The sequence below is a fragment of the Elgaria multicarinata genome, chromosome 20, assembly GCF_023053635.1.
Source record: "Elgaria multicarinata webbii isolate HBS135686 ecotype San Diego chromosome 20, rElgMul1.1.pri, whole genome shotgun sequence".
NCBI lineage: Eukaryota > Metazoa > Chordata > Lepidosauria > Squamata > Anguidae > Elgaria > Elgaria multicarinata.
Genome location: NC_086190.1, coordinates 17,994,864 through 18,015,930, shown reverse-complemented (window position 1 = coordinate 18,015,930; position 21,067 = coordinate 17,994,864). Strand labels below are relative to the sequence as shown.

The 21,067-nt window shown below is 49.2% G+C and overlaps 1 protein-coding gene across 2 annotated transcripts in view; it reads right to left on the bottom strand.

Annotated features, from left to right (window-relative positions):
* CAPZB (capping actin protein of muscle Z-line subunit beta) overlaps nt 1-14,035 on the bottom strand; it is a 66,550-nt gene extending 52,515 nt beyond the window's left edge. The window contains exon 1 of one of the 2 annotated variants that reach the window (XM_063145487.1): nt 13,761-14,035. In XM_063145487.1, coding sequence (XP_063001557.1) covers nt 13,761-13,763 — 3 coding nt within the window. In that variant the 5' untranslated portion in view covers nt 13,764-14,035. The remainder of the gene's footprint in view (nt 1-13,760) is intronic. The other variant, XM_063145486.1, reaches the window with a different exon arrangement.
* Between the last annotated feature and the right edge of the window lie 7,032 nt (nt 14,036-21,067).

Here is a 21,067-nt window from a genome sequence, read left to right as displayed (position 1 = left end):
CATCAACACACTCCTGCAGCAGGCAGGGCTGAAGACAGAAGGGGAAGGAGCAAAAGTTTATTTATTTATTGCATTTATATACCGCCCCGTAGCCAAAGCTCTCTGGGCGGTTTACAAATGTTAAAAGCAATGAACATTAAAAACAGATATACAATGGGGCAGTGTAGAAATGTAATAAATAAATAAATAAAAAAATACCAGCACATTTGGGTTTGCGGCTGGTTCTGTAGCCCTAGAACAGCCTTCCTCAACCTGGGGCGCTCCAGACGTGTTGGACTGCATCTCCCAGAATGCCCCAGCTGGGGCATTCTGGGAGTTGTAGTCCAACACGTCTGGAGCGCCCCAGGTTGAGGAAGGCTGCCCTAGAAGCAGCATTTCAGCCATTTGGAATGAGAAAAACAACAGCCCTACCGCACAAAATCCAGACAGCGACCCAAAAAAAAAAATCAGTGGTGGGGCCAGGTTTGGCCCAGTGGGCTGAAGGTTCAACACTCCTGAGTCCTGACACACAAGCAGAGGACAGTTCAATGGAATATTCAAGGGATAAGAGAGGCAGTGTGGTGTAGTGGCTAGAGTGTCGGGCTGGGAAATCCGGGATTTAGTTGCCCACTAGGCCACGGAAGCTCACTGGGTGACTCAGGGCCAGTCACAGACTCTCAGCCCAACCTGTTGTTGTGAGGATGAAATGGAGACGAGGAGGATTATGTATGCCGCCTTGGGTTCCTTGCAAGAGGAAAAAAGGCAAGATATAAATGTAATAACTAAAATAAATAAGAGGCGACTAATTCACACTCACATACATCAATGCATTCTTCAGCTCATGGTTTTCCCCCCTAAGCAATACTTTTTGAAGAGCCGGCATGGTACAGCTTTGCAAATAGAGACCGAGCAGAGGAGACTCAGGTGTCTAGCCCAGGTGTTGCTGGATTGTAGAGATAGATCGCCAAACTAGAGTGGCCTGGGGCTGGAGGTTGATGGGCCAGGACTCCCATCAGCCCCTGCCAGCATAGCCAATGGTCAGGGATACTGGGAGTTGTAGCCCAACATCGGGAGGGACCCAGGATTGCCCACATTCTAACCACGTGCCCCACCCATGTTCTAAGGCGTCTGATAAAACAGATAGGGTTGAAATGGTCTCCACAATGCCAGGTGAAATCTCTGGGGTAAGAAGGGCCAGCCAAGTAAGCTTTGGGCGGTCAGGAGGGTGAGCTTCAGGGACTCAATGACCTCCGTGTCCCACCCCACGACCAGGAAAATAAATATGAAGTTAGCAAAACTCAGCAGATTTGCATCGTTTGTGCAGGGTGCAGAAATCATTTCCTCTCAGCTCAGAATTTGGGTTGTCTCACTCTTGCACACAATCTCCAAAGTTACTAGTCCTTGTGACTACACATATTGGTGCCACGCTGGAGACCTGAAAAGGAGGGTGGAGGGGACGCAAAGAAACACACGTCAAACAACTCTCTTCCAATTTACTGCCCTGGTTATTTTTGCGCCCGGGCCACCTTGTGAGAAGACTTCTGAACTGTTCAAGCACACGCAGTGCTTCTGAGGCACTCAGCATCCTCCACCCCTCACCTGCCGAAGGAAATTTAATTGGTCACGTGCCCGTGTGGCCCTACATCCTGTTCCTGGCCGGGGTGGTTCCTCTTGTCCCAAAGGAACGGGAAAAGGAAGAAAACATAACCCTTTGCATGATGAAAAAGGCAACTGTGGGGCCTTGCATACCAACCCCAGTGTGGGCTGCGGACGCAGCCAAGATCTTCAAGGCTTTGGGACTTTGGGGGGGGGGGGCGGTTTTCCATCCCTCGCATCTTCGCTCCGGGAGTAAACTCCTGAAGGAGCAAGGAGCACGGAGAGAAGTTCTAAATGAACTTTTAAAATTACAATTCCAGCCGCTCCAGGACGGAGAGATCTAAGAGCATGGGAATGAGCCTTCGCCAAGGTAAAGCCACTTTTAAAAGCCTCCTGCAAAGAGGCTTCGCGTCCCGGGATCTTCGCCTTCAGCATCTGTTTTCTTACAACACAGCAGCCTGTACTGACCCGCTCCCTCCCAATTTTCTGGCCAATTTATTCCACTGGCTGCCAGTCTTATTTCTGGGCCCAAATCAAAGTACTGGTACTAACCTATAAACCTCAAAGCATCTTGGGGCCAATTTACTCAAAGGATTGCCTCCTTCAAATATACGCTCAGATTCGAAGATCACTTTCAGATACCCTTCTCCGGTTGCCCTTACCAAATGCGGCAAGTTAATTTGCCACAGAGGCAAAGATTCTGAGTTTTGCAGAACTTTCCAGGAGACGGAATGGATAGAGCACAAAGTGCATTCAGGTTGGGAGAAGCAGCGAGCTGCAAAAATCTGGAACGAATGACGACCGAGGTCCCCACCATGTTGAAGGATGCCATCTCAGAATTCTTTGTGGAATTCACCAGATCTAGGCCACCTTCGGTCCATACCACCACACGGACAAGCCCAGCTTCCCAAACCATTCCGATTTAGAAAGCCACTAACCAAAAAGCAAGACACCCTTCTTCTCAACACACAACCCACCCTCCTAAGGAAGTAGTGGGGGGAAATGCCCCCCCAGATGTTCTCAGGATTACAACTCCCATCAACCTCAGCCAGCATAGCCCATGGTGTGGGCTGAGGGGAGTCGCAGGCCAACAATACCCAGAACTGGCTACACACGCGACGAAACAGGCCTAAGACCGGGAGAGGAAAAGGCCACTTTTCATGACCTGGCAGTTTCTGTGGCTATGTTTATCTTCTGGATGATAGAAAGGATGTTGATTATTTGTACGACTTGTCATTAACCATAACTGTGTAATTTGGCTGCTTTTATCCGGTGCCAGAGAGACCCACGGACTATAAACTTTACCCAAAAGAGGATCCATTACTCAATAACGTTGGCGTCAGGAGGAGGGTCCAAGTCCCATCAATTAATATAAATGAGGGGAAACTACAGCTCTATACACACAACACAACACAACACACAAACTCCTATTTTTACTAAGAAGTAAAAAATTACACCAATTACACTTTAGCCAGGGGCATTTCCCAAACTTGTATCGGGGCTGCCAGCAGCAATCAAGTGTTTACCGGCAAATCTAACTCCGAGAACGTCGCTTCCTGTGCCTCTGCAGCAGTGAGGCAGCACCAGGAGTGCACTGATACACATAGCAGACAGTGACTCAGTTTTCTAGATTACAATGTTTGAACTGAGTATGAAATCCGAAGTGTTTACGACGGACCATTATACGGAGACACCTTGGTCCCAACAGCCTGTTGACAAGACCATTTCTGTACATCCTATACTCCTACATCACACACACACACGCACACAATTTCTTGCACGTGCATCCTGGGTCATGGGTGGTGACACAGCAACGTCATCTGCTCCCAAAAGGAAGAAGCGAACATGGAAGTCCATACTGAAATCGACATAGGTGGGAAACTATTCCGAGTTGCGGAAGGTCTATGCTGGTGTTGAATTCAGTTTCAGAGAAGCTCCCGGGAGGTTTGAAGCTCTTGGTACCAGTAACTAAGTCTTGGGAGAGGCATTTCATCTTTTTAGAATGTGTGTGCGAGCACAAAACCATCAGGAGAAAAGGAAGAGGGGACACCGAGAGGCCTGCAAGGGGAGGCTTGGGATGCCAGACCGGACAGATTTGGCTTGAGGTTCAACAACCCTGCCCTGTGCCAACATACAGAGAGCTCTGAACGAAGACAAAGAACAGGGCCATCGCGTTCCGATTTCAACTAAGCGTGGCAACATATTGCCTGGCTTTCTTGTTTGTAACTTACTCCCACGTGCAACCCGCAAGCACCAGCAGTGCTTTGCGTGTGTGTGCATATAGGAACAACCACTGCTTCTTTCCTCATCCACTCGTCATTTCACAGATCTACATCCAGGGCACGGAGAATATCTTCTGACTGGCATACGTGCAAGCCAGCCAAGTGGACTGCAACGGGGGCACCGGTGGGAAAAGAGACGGAGGTGGAAAAGACTCGCCTCGAACCATGCCGGCTTCCTGGGACAGTGCCAGGGCGTTTATCGCAAAGTCCTTCCCCGCCCCGCTCTCCCAAAGCAAACAAGAGGGCTCTTGGTTCACAGTCCATTAAACGTTATGAGACGGAGCCCAATCTTTCATTTCTGCACTAAAAGCCCAACCGTTTCGTACAGATAATCAGTAGTTTGATACCCTGCTGACTTGGAGTGTAGCACAGAGAGTCGCCAAAAGCCAGAGAGAAAGGTGAGGGGACGAGAAAGATACCTGGAGGGGCTCATAGGAATTATTATTATTATTAAGTTGCAGAGAAAAGTCCCCCTATTCACCCGATTCTCTTTTTTTAAAGGGCCCGTAGTAACTCAGAGATCTGAACATTTTAACATTGCACCTTGACAATATTTCAACTCTTCTTTTAGCCTTTTAATTGCAATGTTCTATGGCTGCAAATGCTGCATTTTGCTTAATTTTATTCACCTTCTTGATGTTTTATGTGTTGATTTTAAATTGTGATCTTTGCTCAAAATACGTAAAAGCCTTTTACTGTTTTAATGATTGATATTGCTTTTATCTTGCAATGGTCCTCGGACCCCAAGCAATGAAGTACTATATTGTTATTATTAATATTATTAACAATATTTATAAACAACTTCTCATTTGAAGCAAATCCCAACGCCCACAGGCCAGATGCAGGCCAGGATTGCTTGAACATTTCCCCCAATCCCCGTCTCTCTACACTCCAGGCGTGAAGAACCTCTTCCAGCCCAAGGGCCAAATTCAGTTTCGGAGAAACACTTCCAGCGGTAGTACAAAAGATACCAGCAATAATTTAACTTAAAGTTAGGAGAGGCCTGTCAAGCTTTAAGGAGAAACCGTAACAAATGATTGGTGGGCGGGGGGAAAGGGGCGGGGCCAGTTACAGATTTGGCCCACGGGCCTGAGGTTCCGCACCTCTGCTGTAGAACATCAGAAGACGAAAGAACAAGGTTTTGGAAGAACGGCCAACAGCTAGCAAGTTTCATGTCTGCGCATCTCCGTAGAGCCAGCTGTAATCTGGCTTTGCATTACGAGAACAGCTCCCTTTCCAGCCAAATCTTATTACTCCGGGCTGGCATTTTGCTCCTGCAGTTCCATTTGCGTCTTGCTTTTCTCAACTTCCATTAAAGCCCGGGTTATGTTTCCGACCCTGGCGGCACGGAGATGCGGCGAGCAGAGCAGGGTCCAAAGCCGCAGGCACCAGCCCTCCGGCCTCTTTCTATTTCTGGTTCGCACCAGTGCAAAAAATAAACTGGGAAAGGCAGGTAGCTGAAGATCAGTTTCAAACTCAGCCAGCGCCGTCAGCTTTAAAAGAAGAAGGAAGGAGAGGGGAGGGCGGGAAAAGGACAGCGAATACCCTAGAGAAGTATCAGGGAGGTTTTTATTTACAGCGCCTATAAAAATTACTCATGCGAGGCAGGTTTTAAATGGCAAACAGGAAGTACGGGCGACGTCGCCAGATTAGAAAGTTTGCCACGAAAGAGGAACTGCATTCCCAACTGTAAAGCAAAAATAATAATAATTCAGAGGGCGTGTCTGAGATGTTCTGAGTCCTGTAACACAGGGCAAGAGCTAGGTTGTGATCCTAATGGTAGATCAACAGTTGATCTGCAAAGAGCTTCCACTTTCAAACAGTTCAACAGGCAAGCAACAAGACAACTACTTCAACCTCCCTCCTAAATTCGGCTGCTGAAAATCAAGAACGCTTGAGAGAGAGACGAGAGTCATTTGAGAGCCCAGTGCTGGAACTGAAAACTAGTTCCTGGGCTGAGCACCACGTTTCACCGTTGTGAGCCGCAATTTTGCACCAGGCTCTTGCTGCCGGACCTGGAGATCCGGGCGAAGAGTAGATCCCGCAAACTTGAAAAATCTACAGTCTGCTGCTGTGTCGAAGATCTACGAACAGCCACCCTCCTGCAGCAGTTAGACATTCGTCGGTGTTAGGAACATAGCAAGCGGCCTTATATCAATTCCAGCCAGGAGTCCGAAGTAGCCTAGCGTTGTCTGTCACTATCAGCCCGAGGGCCGAAATCCATTTCAGAGACGCTCCCAGAGGCCGCATTCCAGTGGTGGGCGGAAGGGGCGTGGCCAAACACCAATATATATTTTAGCTGTAAACACTTAAGAGGCAGTTCAGCCTTTCAGGATGGTTTTTTAAAAATGGAAAAGGTCGGGAAACCAAGTCAAGGAAAGGGTTGCGCCTTGAGAAAGCGGGCACACCCAAGATTTTGACAGCCACACCCAAGATTTTCAGACAGGGGACTGATGCTGGGGGCGCCTCTGTGCAGAGCATGTGTTCCACCACTGAGACAGAACCTTTGCTAAACAGCCATCCATAGCTCCCCTCTCCTCTGTAACCGTGTCTGGTTTCCAAGCCACACCTTGTGCACAAATGACGACCCTGCTGGCTTAGTGGCTCCTCCCTAACGACCGCCTGAAGCGCCGAAGGAAAGGACCGATGTCCACTTCAGCACCCAGGCTGTCACCCAACTTGCAGACGCGTTGAGCCCCGGAGTGACCCTCTCAAAAGCTCAGAAAGCCTCCCCAGTCTGCTGCACATGACCTAACCAAGCACACGGTTCTTAATGCCCCCCTCTACTATACCCCCTGTTTTTCAAAAGGAGGCCATCTGGCTCCTTCGCCTGACATTTAAGCAGCACTCCGCCCTCCCGTTGACTAGGAAACCGAGTGCAAATTGCTCGGTTTCACGATTGATTGTCCTTGGGAAGCGTCGACGTGCCATACGGCACAGGGGCTATGGGATGCGGCCCATTGAAATCTCACAATTCACCAATTGGCCTGGGCTCTGAGAACGTAAGAACATCAGAAGAGCCCTGCTGGATCAGACCGAGGGTCCATCTAGTCCAGCACTCTGTTCACACGATGAACAAGCAGGACATGGTGCAACAGCACCCTCCCGCCCATGTTCCCCAGCAACTGGTGCACACAGGCTTACTGCCTCAAATACTGGAGGTGGCACACAACCATCAGGGCTAGTAGCCATTGATAGCCTTCACCTCCAGGAATTGATCCAACCCCCTTTTGAAGCCGTCCATGTTGGTGGCCATCACCACATCTCGTGGCAGGGAGTTCCATCATTTAACTATGCGCTGTGTGAAGAAGTCCTTCCCTTTATTTGTCCTGGATCTCCCACCAACCAGCTTCATGGGATATGACCCCAGGTTCTAGTATCATTTACGTACTAAAAACGATTTCAAATAATCAACAATAAAAAACCCAGGACCAGTTTAAACCTTATCATTTGCTGGCAAATGCCTGGGAGTAGAGAAAAGTCTTAGCCTGGGACCTAAAGAATGCTAATGCTGTCGCAAGGCAGACCTCACTGGGGAGAGTGTTGGATAATTAGGAGGGGGCATCACCAAGAAGGCCTTGTCCCTTGTTGCCATCCTCCAAACTTCACTCAGAGGCAGCAACTGGAGGAAAACCTCAGATAACAACCATAGTACCTCCCACGAGAGGTGCTCCGTCTATTTTCTACATGCTAGAAGATAGCCACGTTTTGCATTTATATCTATTTCATTTTTTTACATTTATATCCCACCTTTTTTCCTCCAAGGAACCCAAGGCGGCATACACAATTCTCCTCCTCTCCATTTTATCTGCACAACAACCACCCTGTGAAGTAGGTTGGGCTGAGGGTCTGTGACTGGCCCGAAGTCACCCAGTGAGCTTCCACGGCCAAGTGTGGACTAGAACCCAGATCTCCTGACTCCTAAACTAACACTCTAACCACTACACCACACTGGTTCTCAGTGCAGCCTTCCCCAAACTGGGGGCAGTGGGGGGGGGGCAAGGGGCAGGTAACTAATTGACAAAGAGGTAATGCAAAGAACACTCCCTGAAAGTGAAAAGTTTGGAGGCCCCAGGTCTATTCTTAGCATTGAAACATGTGCCTTGTTTTAGACCTGCAGCCTCTCTTGGTGAGAGATAACCTTGCCACAGTTACCTTTAGCTGGCTAACCTCTGGACTTGACTACTGCAATGCACTGATGTCTGGAGCTGCCCTTGAAGACTACTCCCAATTAATACGAAATAGGATGGACAGATTATTACCAGGAACTGGTCACAACAAATACATCTTGCTAAAAGGTGGGATCCATGTATTTTAAAGTCAACTGAACAGTGGATTTTCATCACACCCCCAGGACCAACTCTCAACTACCCCTTGGGAAGGATTCCAGAAGAGGGAGGTAAGGATGCATTGAAACCGTTCACCTGCTCTTTTTTCACCTTTATTTGTTAATCTTATTTATTGTGGTTTTATTTTTAGGCGACTTGGCAGGATTTCCAGAGGCCTACAGCCACGTTAGTATGCTGTAGCAAAAACAACACAGTGTCTTGTAGCACCTCGAAGACTTATGACAGATTTATTCTGGTGGAAGTGTTCGTGGAACGCTGTCCACTTCGTCAGACGCGTATCGGATCTGCAGCAGGATTTTGTATCCCGTGAAGCAGGATATAAATAATCGTGATAAACATTATATAAAGAAAATCAATAACTACGGCAGACTGGGGGGGGGGGGGAGAGAGACAAGACACACGGCCCAGGCAGGAACAGTAGTTCAAAACACCCGTTCTACTCATTGCTCCTTTCTTGACATAGCTCGAGAGACGGTCTACTTCTAGTTTCACACTACAGTGCTAAGTCAGCTGTAGAGGAGGGGAGGGAGATGCAGTAAAGAGAGAAGAGAACTGCTATTTTGCCACAGCCGGTGCCTCCTCCAAAAGGAGTCGTTCCTATGAGCAAGTACAGTACCAAGAGCTCTAAAAATAGACCCGCGCTACATTATACTGTATGCTTTATGTTTTACTGCTGTTTGGCGCCGAGTACCGTATAACCGCTACTAGCTATGCACACCAAACCAGGAACATGTCACGCCGGAGACTTAACACGCCTGATTGCCGGGGCTGGAGAAATGCTACAGGCTGGTGCCTGTAGAACAGCCATACCCAAGACCGCTGTACAAAGAGAACTAAGGTAGCGCACCCTTCGTAACGGCGTTTGCCACCTACTAAGCTTTTAATCAGACAGATACCCATCTACCCAACTGCTCAGGGGAAAAGAAAACTACCCAGTTTGAGCTGGGGTTAATTGAGGCTTCCTTCGCGCACAAACGAGAAGTTAAGTGGACAACCAGTGTTTCCCCGGCGTGCCAGAGGCAGGAAAGAGACTGACTAGAGGGCATAGTAGGGAAATTAAGGTGGGTAGGCCTTTTAATAACATCAAGCTTGATTAAGGAGGCACAGGGAGTCCTGGGTGACGGGCAAAGTTCAGAAGCTACCTACTTCAGGCAACGTTTTTGAAAGTGAATCTGTAAGTATGTAAGAAGAGCCCTGAGGCTGGATCAGGGCAAGGGTCCCTCCTGGGTCCAGCATTCTGCTCACACAGCGGCCAGCCAACCAGCTGCCTGTCGGAAGCCCAAAAGGAGCACGACAGTGCAACAGCACCCTCCCGCCCATGTTCCCCAGTAACTGGCGTCTGTAGGCTTACTGACTCTGAAACTGAAAGTAAAAAAAAAAAGCGAAGGGATTCTCTCGGAAACTTCTTTGAAAATTGGGCTATGCCAGGTTTTATGAACATCGTAAATTGCCTTTTTCTGAGTCAGACCTTTGGTCCATCCAGCTCAGTATTGCCGACACTGACTGGCAGCAGCGGCTCTCCAGGCAGGGTTTTTTCCAAGCCCTACTTGGAGATGCTGAGGACTGAATCTGGATAGAAAGCACGGGATCTACCACTGAGCCACAGCCCAAGGTTTTAGGAAACCACTCCACACAAAATCAAACTTTAAATTTTTAAAAATGGAGACATTATGCAAAACGCGCCAGCTTCCAAGACAGACTTCACATCAGCCTGAAATTCTGAAGCTATGCAGAATTGCGCACCGAAGCAGGGTTGTTTCTCGTCATTCGCCTCCCAACTTCCTTTAAACAAATTCACTTCTCATTTGTAGTGCGAAAAGAAAAAAACACGCTTCAGGGGCTATTGCATCCCTAACACGGCTGCGTACTCCTGGGTGCCTGCAAGCCCCAGTAAACAGAAATCAGGGTACATCCCTGAAACTAAACAAACATAGGCTGCTTGTGACGTGTCATTCGTGCTCAGGAGTTCTGCAAGCATGAATCTACATTCCTGGCTGCTACTGGAACAAACATACATCCCACTGAGGCCGAGCAATTCCGTAAACTGAATTTTAACTGTTTTCAGATTGCCCCAAGTATCTGGGCTACACACCCAGGTGTCAGCTTTCTGACTAGAGCGAAACAGAATGATTATTTCAAAACAGGAGTAGGGAATTTGGTCTTCTCCGACCGTTTTGAACTACAACTCCTATCAGCTCCAGTGCAGAAATTACGGGAGTCATAGTGTAAAATGTCTGCAAGGGAGCAGGTTGTCTACTAACCCTGTTTTAGTTCAATCGCAGCTTTTAAAGCTCAGCTAAAAACTTTTCTTTTTCCTAAAGCTTTTAAAACCTGATTTTGTTCTGACTTTTATACTGTTAGTTTTACTCTACCCTGTGCCTGTTTGGTGCATTCTCTTCCCCTCCTTATTGTTTTATTATGATTTTATTAGAATGTAAGCCTATGCGGCAGGGTCTTGCTATTTTATTGTTTTACTCTGTACAGCACCATGTACATTGATGGCGCTATATAAATAAATAATAATAACAATAATAATAATTTTAGAGGTTCCCTTGATGTTGAGGGAAAGACCTACACCTGTTTGAGACATCAGGATGAACTTAGGGCCAGATCTACACTACTGCTTTAAAGCGCTTTATAACAGTTTTGACAACTGTATATGGAACGAGTCCTGGGCCCCAACAGTAGTGAAAACTGTTATAAAGCGCTTTAAAGCAGTAGTGTACATCCTGTCTACGTCTGTGCCAAATTTCCACTAAGATATAGGGAGGTGGCCTTTAACAATTTGGGTACCCCCAGTGAATTTATATAATATCAGTCTTCCCCAAACTGGTGCCTTTCAGATGTTTTTGGAATTTGACTTATCAGACCTGGCCAAAGACCTGGAATGCTGGGAGTTGTCATCCGAAGGGATCAAGGGATGGGCATTGCTGTATAAGTGATATCTGAGCTAGCACAGAGTTCTGTATTGAAACCTACAGACTATGAGACCATGCTAGGCTCGTACCTTCTACCTAATCCTACAAGTTCATATTGGACAACGCAACGCTTGGCAGACAGAAGCATCCAACATCTGGCACCTCTGGCCAGGGAATGACTCTCAGCCCTGGCTCCTTGGGGAACTGCCGCTAATCAAAGTAGTCAATATTAAGGTAGATGGACCAACTTGTCTGGCTCTTCACAAGGCTACTTCCATATTTACTGGAACAACAAGCAGCTTAATAAAGAAGCCCTCGTTTGATCCCCGTTGTAGCAGCCGTAAAATAAAGGCAATTGCCAAGGATAAGCATGAAGTCATTCTGAGTGAATAGATGGAATAGATCTGCCAGATTGCCCTGTGACTCGTAGGTAAATGTCTGCACCCATCTACAAGGCAGATTTAACATTTTGCTCTTCCTATCACCGCCTCAAGCTTCCCAGCCGACTTACAGCAAAGGCAGCCTTTGAAACAGGAAAACCGCATGACCCTGACTGAAAGGCATAAGGTGTGTCCTAATAAGGGGTCCTCCCCGCATCCTATACGCTGTGCCGACACCACAATGCAACAGTCACTGCCAACGTGCCCCACCTTTGTGACTCAACGAGTGTCTCCTACCAACATCTCTTCAGCGGAGTCCAGTAGGTGCACACGATGGTGAAATATGTTTTGCCTTTCAGCCTGTGCAAGACAGCAACGCATGTCCATTCTCCAGGCAAGCTCCAGCAATTTCCAAGCGTACAGGCCATGAACTCCTGGCCCATGAAGAATCACTTTCTCCCAACGGGGCACTGGAAATCCCCAGATAATTCTTTCTCGCCCCGCCATCACACTGTTTGCATCCAAAGTGATCAGAAGCAACCCACGGTCCCCATCTTTCCCTTAGTGTATCTAAGTTCTAGCATCGTGAATCCACTCTGCTCCACAATCCCTGAGGGAAATTCCTTTGCCCATCATATTTCTTCCCCTGCTTAATTCTCAACCTTCTGGGGAAAGAGGGAGAAGAGTTGGATCTCGTCTTCTTTGCCCTTAACACCCTCTAGCCTGCTCAGCCTCTCTTTCCACCAAAACACAACCCAAGATCAGCCCTCAGAGCCCCTCCAGTGATGAGGGACTGTCCCCCCCACCCTAAACTCAGCCTTCCTCCAGATTGCTCCCTTCCTCCTGCACACACATTTCTACCTTCTCCCATTGATATTCCGGAGTGCCACAAATATGTACAAAGTAAACAAGCAAAATAACAACAATGATAATAAAGAGTCAAAGCCCTGCCCCAAGTAGCTTACAAACTAGGCCAGCTGCTGGCTAGGGCATTCTGGGAGTTATGTGGAGGGCACTATGTTGGGGAAGACTGGTCCAGACTTAGAGAAGGGGAAGGCGAGTTTCAGTAACAGACATACACACATTTAGGAAGCCTCTAAGACCTTCCTCCGCCGCCTAGCCCTTATTTTCCCCTATTGCACCTCTCTTCCCCAACCAGCCGTATTTCCTTTTCCAGCCCCTCATCTCCCCCTTTCAACACAACACTGGGCGAAGGGGCAGTAAGTGATGCTTTTCACCGCTATTCCCACCACCAACCCACACATACACACACTTTCCCCTTCCTTCTCTCCCCACAGCACCTCTTGGGGAAAACCTCTCTCCACCCTATCTCCACCTTCTCACTTGTGACCACCATCACTACAAGCCCCCCACAAACTCACCAGCTCTACCTCATAATCCCCAACTCTATGTCACCACTCTAGGTGGGAATGGTCTCAATGGGGTGTCTCTCTCCATTCTCCAGGGGTGGGGTGATCTCAAGGGGATATCTCTGCCCCTTCTGGCAAGGAGGACGGCCTCATGAGGGATCTCAATGGGGGGTTTCTCTCTCTCCCTAATGTCAAGAGGTGGGGGTCTCCCTTCCTGACAAGGGGGATGTTCTCAAGGGGGTGGGATGATCTCAAGAAGGTCTCTCTTCCCATAGTGACAAAGGGGGTCTCTCTCTCTCTCCCTACTACCGAGGGGTAGGGGTCTCCCCCTCCTGACAACGGCTGAGGGTCTCATAGGAGACACCTCTCTCTAATGCCAAGGGAAAGGGGGTCTCCTGACTTGGGGGGGTCTCCCCCTCCTGACAAGGGGCGGGGGTCTCCTGACTTGGGGGGGGTCTCCCCCTCCTGACAAGGGGCAGGGGTCTCATGGGGGTCTCTCTCTCTCTCCTGTCAAGGGAAGGGGGGAACTCCTGACTTGGGGGTTCTCCTCCTCCTGAGAAGGGGCGGGGGTCTCATGGGGGTCCCTCTCTCTCCCCCTCCTGACAAGGAGCGGGGGTCTCCAGTAGTGGCGGCCTCTCTCTTCCCTTCCTGACAAGGGGGATGGGGTCTCATGGATCCCAAGGAGGGGGGTCTCTCTCTCTCTCTCTCTCTCCCCCCCTCCCTCCGCCCTTTCCCCTCCCCCTGTTCTCTAGGCCCCTCCCCCTGTTCTCCCCCCTCCCCCGCGAGGCCAGGCCTGCATCCCTTCCCCCTCCCCCTCTCACTGCAGGCCCTGACAGGAAACGCCGAGGCCTCCCCACCCGCGCCCAGCCCCCCGGCCGCTCCTCACCATGGTGTCTCCGCGGGCCGGGGCTCTCAGCAGCAGCAGCAGCAGCAGGAGGAGGAGGAGCAGCGGCGGCGGCGGCGGCGGCGGCTCTCCGTGCCTGGGTGCGTGCGTGCCCTGCGTGCCCCTGCGTGCGTCTCCGAGCGCTGAGCCAGGCCGCGGCCCTCCTCCACTGCCTCCGCCCTCCTCCGTTTCTTCCCCCTCCCCCCTCGGTGTGGGAGCGCGCGAGCCACTTCCGCCGTTGCCTAGCAGTTGCACATCCGGGTCAGCGGCGCCCCAACCGCCGCCAGGCCCCGCCCCCTCGCTCCCCGCGAGCCTCTTTCCCTCCAGCCAATCAGCGGGCGCCTCGCCGGGCATCGCCAAGTATGGAGCGGGGAGGCACGCGCGCCCGCACGCGCCTGCGCCTGCGCCGGCTTGGCAGGGGAGGGAGAGACCATTCGGGTGCGGCGCGTTGTGGGAGGGGAGAGTTACGTGTGGGAGAGACCATTGAGGTGAGACGAGCGGGGGGGGAGACGGAAATGGGTATCATTGGAGAAAGAGGGGACAGGAGGGAGAAACCATTCAGTGGGGGGGGAAGGCTCACAGGAATAGGGAGGGAGGAACCAACTGGTGGGTTTTAGGGGGGGGAGAGAGTTGGCATCTGTCCCAAAGTGTGTAGCCAAGCTGGCGCCCTCCAGATATTTTTGGACTGCAATTCTCATCACGCCGACCACTGTCGGGGGGATGATGGGAGCTGTAGTCCAAATCGAGCGCCAGGTTGTCTACCCCTTGCGTTGAGCCTTATCCCACCTTGGCCCGCTCCAGATATTTTGGAATGCAATTCCCATCACCCCCAACCACTGTCTGGGGGTGATGGGAGTTGTAGTCCAAATCGAGCGCCAGGTTGTCTACCCCTTGCGTCGAGCCTTATCCCACCTTAGCTCCCTCCAGATATTTTGGAATGCAATTCCCATCACCCCCAACCACTGTCTGGGGGTGATGGGAGTTGTAGTCCAAATCGAGCGCCAGGTTGTCTACCCCTTGCGTCGAGCCTTATCCTACCTTAGCCCGCTCCAGATATTTTGGAATGCAATTCCCATCGTCCCCCATGCCACAGCAGGCCAAACAATTCGCACACACACACCTGTTCAATAACATCCAACCAGGGTCAGGGGTGCCATGAAGCAGAGTGAGGTGGTTTCCTCAGGCGGCGGATGCCAGGAGGTGGCAGCAGGGTGCATAGCTCCAAGATCTATGTGCCGCGTGACCTGGCATGAGCCCTCTGTTGCAGCAGACGATGCTCTTCCAAGTGAAGAAAGATTCAAGTGCTGATCCAGCCACCTGTCCTACCTGGAGTGGGATGTGGTGCTGAAGGAACATAAAAAGCTGCCTTCTACTCCGTCAGGCCATGAGTCCATTTGGCCCAGTATGACCCTGTTCAGACAACATGCAACACCATGGTGGTTAAGCATTTTCGACTAAACCTTATGGCTTAGCGTGTCATGTGAACAGTTTAAACATGCTCACTAACCATTTGCTACACAAGGGTTAGCGGCCTAACCGTGGCTTAGCGTGTTGTCTGAACAAGCCCTAGATCTGCACACTGACAAACAGCGGCTCAACAGGGTTTCCAGCAGATATGTTTCCAACCCTAACAGGGATTGGACCTGAGACCTTCTGTATGCACTCCTAAGTCTCAGCCCCTCTTGGCCTCAGACAGCAAAACATCTGGGTTCAGCCTGGTATCCAACTCTATAGCCCTTCCAGGATCTGTTCTGGTTTGGGTTTTAACTGACTCCCACCTCCCACCCATCCCTGTTTTTGTTGTATGGCTGCATCCACTTTTCCCATGCTCAGAAGTAAGGTGGAAACCGTATGCACTTTTTAACAGGAGTCGCAATTCAAAAAAAGTGGGGGGAAACGTTTGCCCGACAAAAATAAAACGACTGGAGCTGCTGGTGCATTCTTTGATACGGATGAGATGGGGCGCTCCGTGACCACTCGAGCTGTAACAGGAACCGCATATCCCCAGGGGGGAACTGTTTCAATTTTTCCATAGACGTCACATCAAACGAACAGATCCTGGAGAGAGGTTGGAGGATCGCTTTGATCTCGCCGTGATTTGTGTTACGGTCGCTGCTTCACGGCTGTGAGCAGAAATGCCGCCTGTTCTTGCACGACCAGCGAAATGCCCGTCCTTGCGGCGGTGCAGGGATGGCAAATGGGTTCCCCCTGCCCTTCACCCGCTTTCCCTTTTGACTAGGAGATTTCTAAAATGAATTCCAGAACTGGTGCATGGACAGATTACTATTATGGAGACCATGGACAAGGAGACATCATTCTCTTCTCATAATACTAGAACCCGGGGTCGCCCCATGAAGCTGATTGGTGGGAGATTCAGGACAGATCACAGGAATGACTTCTTGACACATGGCTACCACACAGGATGGCCATGTGTCCTGATACCCCAATATCCAGTCCAAACAGCACCGCTGGAGCAGAAATCCCCCCACATTCTCTCGTGTGGCTCCCCCCAAGGCGTTCGAAGCCTCCTCTTTCCAAGCAAACAAATGTGTCCGTTTCAAACAGGCCCCACCATAAACATTTAAGCGCATGCAGCTGGTCCTCATTTCAAACCATGTTCTTCCGAGGCGGAGAGCGCAAACATTTTTCTGGCTGGCCAACTTAATGCAAATATTTGGGGGCAGGGTGGGGGAATGAAACACAGCTGTTTGATCCTGCTTTATACCTCGAAAGCACAAACCGAGCCTTCGGGACCCCTCTGAGCTTGTCCCTGTGCCATGAAACTAAGCATCCTCGCCTTGAACTCTGGATGTATGCGAAACAGCGATTAGCAAGAGGATGCTACGTGGATGGACGAATCGTACGGGGATTTTTTGCAGCTCTTGAAGACACACATAATGCATCCCCCACCACTTTCCTTGGGGCTGGTGAACCAGAAGTGTTCCCAGAAGAAAATCCAATTGATTTTGTTTTGTGGCTTGCTCCCACCCACTCCCTCAACGGATGGAAAACGTTATGGGTATACTGTTCTAAAGAGAATGGGGGTGAGAAATTAGTAGGGGCGTCATCAAGGGTAGGCATGATTGGGCATATTTATTTTATTTTATTTATTTATTACATTTTTATACCCCCCAATAGCCAAAGCTCTCTGGGCCAGCCTTCCTCAACCTGGGGCGCTCCAGATGTGTTGGACTGCATCATTCTGGGAGATGCAGTCCAACACATCTGGAGTGCCCCAGGTTGAGGAAGGCTGCTCTGGGCGGTTCACAAAACCGCACATATGCCCAGCAGGGCCTCACTGAGAACAGCCCCCCTGGAATTTGCTTCTCTTCCACATTGCAACCTGCTTGTTTACCTCTGGCCCAGACAACCGTGGTGGTGGTGAGAAGATGCCACGACCTATTTGCTGTCTGCCTGTGAAGCAAGAAGAGGAAGAGCATGAGCAGGCAGTGACTGTGGCAGTGAAAACAGAGTCTCCCTGAGGGAGCGGGACCATGGAGGGGGGTCTTGCCCGAGCACCCTTCATAAGGTGGAACCGTCCTGCGAATTGAATCACAGGCGCTTAAAAATAAGTTCTGATGGTAAAGATTATTCGCCAGAGGAACAAGAGAAGATTATTCCTAATATCCAGTAACGGGTCAAGCTACTCTTAAGGAGCATAGGAGCAGAGCTGTTTAAAAAGGATTTGGTAACCCTAAGCGAGGCAGAGTACCACTCCCCCCCCTTTATTTTTCCTTCCACCCAGAAGATCAGGCTGCAATAGATGTGGAGAGACTCGGAGAAGCAGTTTGGCAAAAGAAACATGCCACCTGCTTGGAGCTTTAAAAGACCGAAACTAAGTTTCATTGCATGCGTAAAACAGGCCCGACAGGAGAGATTTCTTGTCTGCTTTATGCATCCTGTTAAGCAGAAAAAGGCATCTCCACACAAACACGCACGCAGGGTCAAACAAAGAGGTTAGGTCGACAGCTGAATGTCTTTGCAAAACCACATTCATGTGCATTTAATAACGGGAGGTTTTGATCGCGAGGTCAGGGATGGGAGAGCCCCCCATGTGCTTTCCCTATGCGTTGTAACAAAGCAAAAAAATAATAATCATTAACAACCATCAATGCGCTCTTTTTTATGAGCGTTGGAAAAGATTTTGATCCACAGGGAGCCAGAATTTTTTTTTTTTTTTAAAGGGGTTGGAAGTCGATCGGATTCATGCCAAATCTCCCTCTATTTGCCCCCAAGGTGGAAACAAATCTGAAGTTTTGCACTGGAGGAGAAAAGACCGGTGTAGTGGAAGAGGAACAAGACATTTTTCAGGGCAAGAGCACAGCCAGACGCTCCTTGCTGTGGCAAATTAAGTGATAACGAGGCTTTCAAGCCATGCTGTCTGTGGGGATGATGGTTTTTGCAGTCCAACATGCGTTTGCATATACAAGATACAGGGCCTTCTCAGTGGTGTCCCCCTCAGCTGTGCTGACTTTACCTCCCTCTCTGTTTGCTCTTAAGTGGGCGTTTTTATTTCAAACCCACTTTTTCTTTAAAACAACAGGTTGTTTTTTTAATCTGACTGAAACGGCTTTCTGCTGCTGTTTATGGTTAATTGTTTTTTAAAAATATTGATTTTAAATGTAAAATAAATAAATTTTAAATAAAATATAATAAATCAATCTGTGTTTTCTGATACTAATTGTAAGCAGATTTGAGAAATCTTTTATTTTGAAAGATAGTATGACAGTTCTTAAATATATAAATAAAGTCGTGCATAAATAAAATAAGCACAAACACACACACACACACACACACACACACACAGTGTTTTTTGTGGATGGATTTAAAAAAACGGGTATTTAATGCCTTTCAGTCCAAATTCAGTTTTGTTGAAGTCCTTGGGGGCTGGATTTCAGGCAAAAGAAGGTGGAGACAAAATACTGGCATATTTCTGCTTAATGCTCTTCCTGCCAGTAACAAACTTTGAACATTTAGACCTTTCAGAATGGGGTGGAAAAACTGCACAAAAAGCAGGAAACCGCAAAACTATTAGTGGTTGAGGGAAAGAAGGCGGGTGCAGTGGAAGGGGCGTGGCCTTCTGGAGAATCCCGTGGGCCAGATTGAAATGGCCCACGGGCCGCACGTTCATCACCCCTGATCTAAAAGAAGCCTTCGGTTCATTTTTTCCCCGTGCGAGTCAAGTTTTGCGTCTAGTTTGCCTCAAAACACACTGGAATGTCAAGCAATAGCGTGGGATGGGACAGTTGACTTTAATGTAGTAATTGTGAACATGGATGCATTAAGCTTGCTCATTGTGATGCTGTGATCCCGATTCATTTCTGGCTCTCTCTCTTCAAATGTCCCTCGCTTCTTTTCCTCTTATTTATTTATCAGGCTCACATTATGAAAAGTGCTCGTAAAAACCCCGTGTAATGCAGCGGGGAGGATTTGGAAATCGCGTCATCCGATAATAAATATCCACAATTGCATTGGATGGGTTTAATTGCCGGCATGTATCTATGGCAACAGAACGAAAAAGCCTGACCTTTGTATACATTTGCTCTTCCATCAACTTTTTCCCAGGAGGTGGGAAATGGATTCAAGTTTGTTAATGGAAAACGTCTTCCAGACCGCTCTTTGATTACCCGGCGACTCGCAGATTAAAAAGAAGCAGACGGAATCCGCACAAGAAAGAACAGTCGGACTTTGGAAACAATTAGGCAGAATATTTTCCATATCTCTCAAAGAGAATTTTGCACCGTGGGGAACCCTTAACGCATGGCCATCGAAGATGAGGGGGAGAAGCTCAGGTTAATACGATCCATCTTGAAGAATGAGTTGATGTCGAATTAAAGGGGACGAACTGCATTTAAAACTTTCTTGAAAGCAAGAAAGGATTGCAGCCTTCAATCCTGAGCGAGATGGCAGATATGTTGGCTTCGAAGTCAAAAATTCTTCCGGCCTCACTCTGGATGCATGGAGTCTGGTTGGAGTTACTTAGAGGAAGCACTCTGCACTTTCTCTGAGATACATTCAACTTCGTTCCCAGGTTCAAGGGATGACGTAGGGTGGCCAACTGTCCTCTCTTTGAAAATCTTGCAAGAGGGCAATCCTCTTTTTGCAGGGCTGTTCAGTCATTTTTTATAATGCATGTCCTCTTTCTTTGCAACATGTAATTGGCCATCCACAGGAGGAATGTCTTCACAGACCTTAAGTCCTCCCTGTGTTATCTTGGCCACGGCATTCATAGGAACATCAGAAGCGGTCTTATAGTGATGTGGTTCACACAATACGACCAGCGAGAGTACGGGTTGAGTATGGGTTGTCATTGAATCGTGGGTTGTTGTGTTTGAACCCAGCCATGCTAACAAACCATAGTTTCTTAACCTGAACTAGCCAACCCAGTAAAAGAACCATGGGTTCTCTTGGTGGGTTGTTGTGTTGTGTCAACCCAGCCGTGCTATCAAACTATGGTTTGTTAACCATGAACATCCCAGAGTCCACAATCCAATGAACAACCATGGGCTTTCTTTGTGGATTTTAGATGTATTCAGACTACACAACAACCCATGATTCAAGAGCAACTCATGACTTAACCATAACCCATGATTCCACAACAACCTAGCTTTGTGACCCCAGCTACTGAGTCACACACCCCTGGTACATCTAGCTCAGGGGGCTTCGTTGGGAGATTAAAGGAGAGCACCCCTATGTATGTTTAGATAGGAAAAAGTCCTAATCCTCCCTGCACTCCTCAGCCAGCCATCCCTAGGCTGCTGAGTCAGAAATGTAAATGTGAGCTGGGGAAAATGGGATCTTCCGGAGGGTTTTGCATTAGGGGAAAATGAAAGCGCTGTGTGGGGATGATGAGAGTTGTAGTCAAGCACATCTGGAGGATGGCAAATTGTGGGGGCTGCTCTAACCAGTGTCCCATGCTGCCTTTCTTGTAGATCTTTTATTACTGCTATTGTTGCAAAGGGAGGGTTATGAACACTGCAAAGAAATACGAGACAAGAAATGGGTTGGCAAAGGCGCGTGTGTCTGCTGGAGAGGAGGATGCCTGCGGATTGGATTGAGGCCTGGGTCTCTTGCAGCCGCTCCCATCCCTTTCCGGCCTAGCCCTCAAGGTCAAGCCTTCGGCCCGGTTGCTAAGGCTCCCCTTGGTCACCCATAGCAACGGGACACCGGGCGGCGAGGCGGAAGCGGAATCCCTCTCCCCCTTCCTTCTGCCCGTCTGAATTCTCGCGAGAGCCGCCGTGCTTAGGCCGACTGGGCGGCGGCTCTCGCGAGACTGGTGCCTGAGGAGGGGCGGGCGGAAGGGCTTGAGT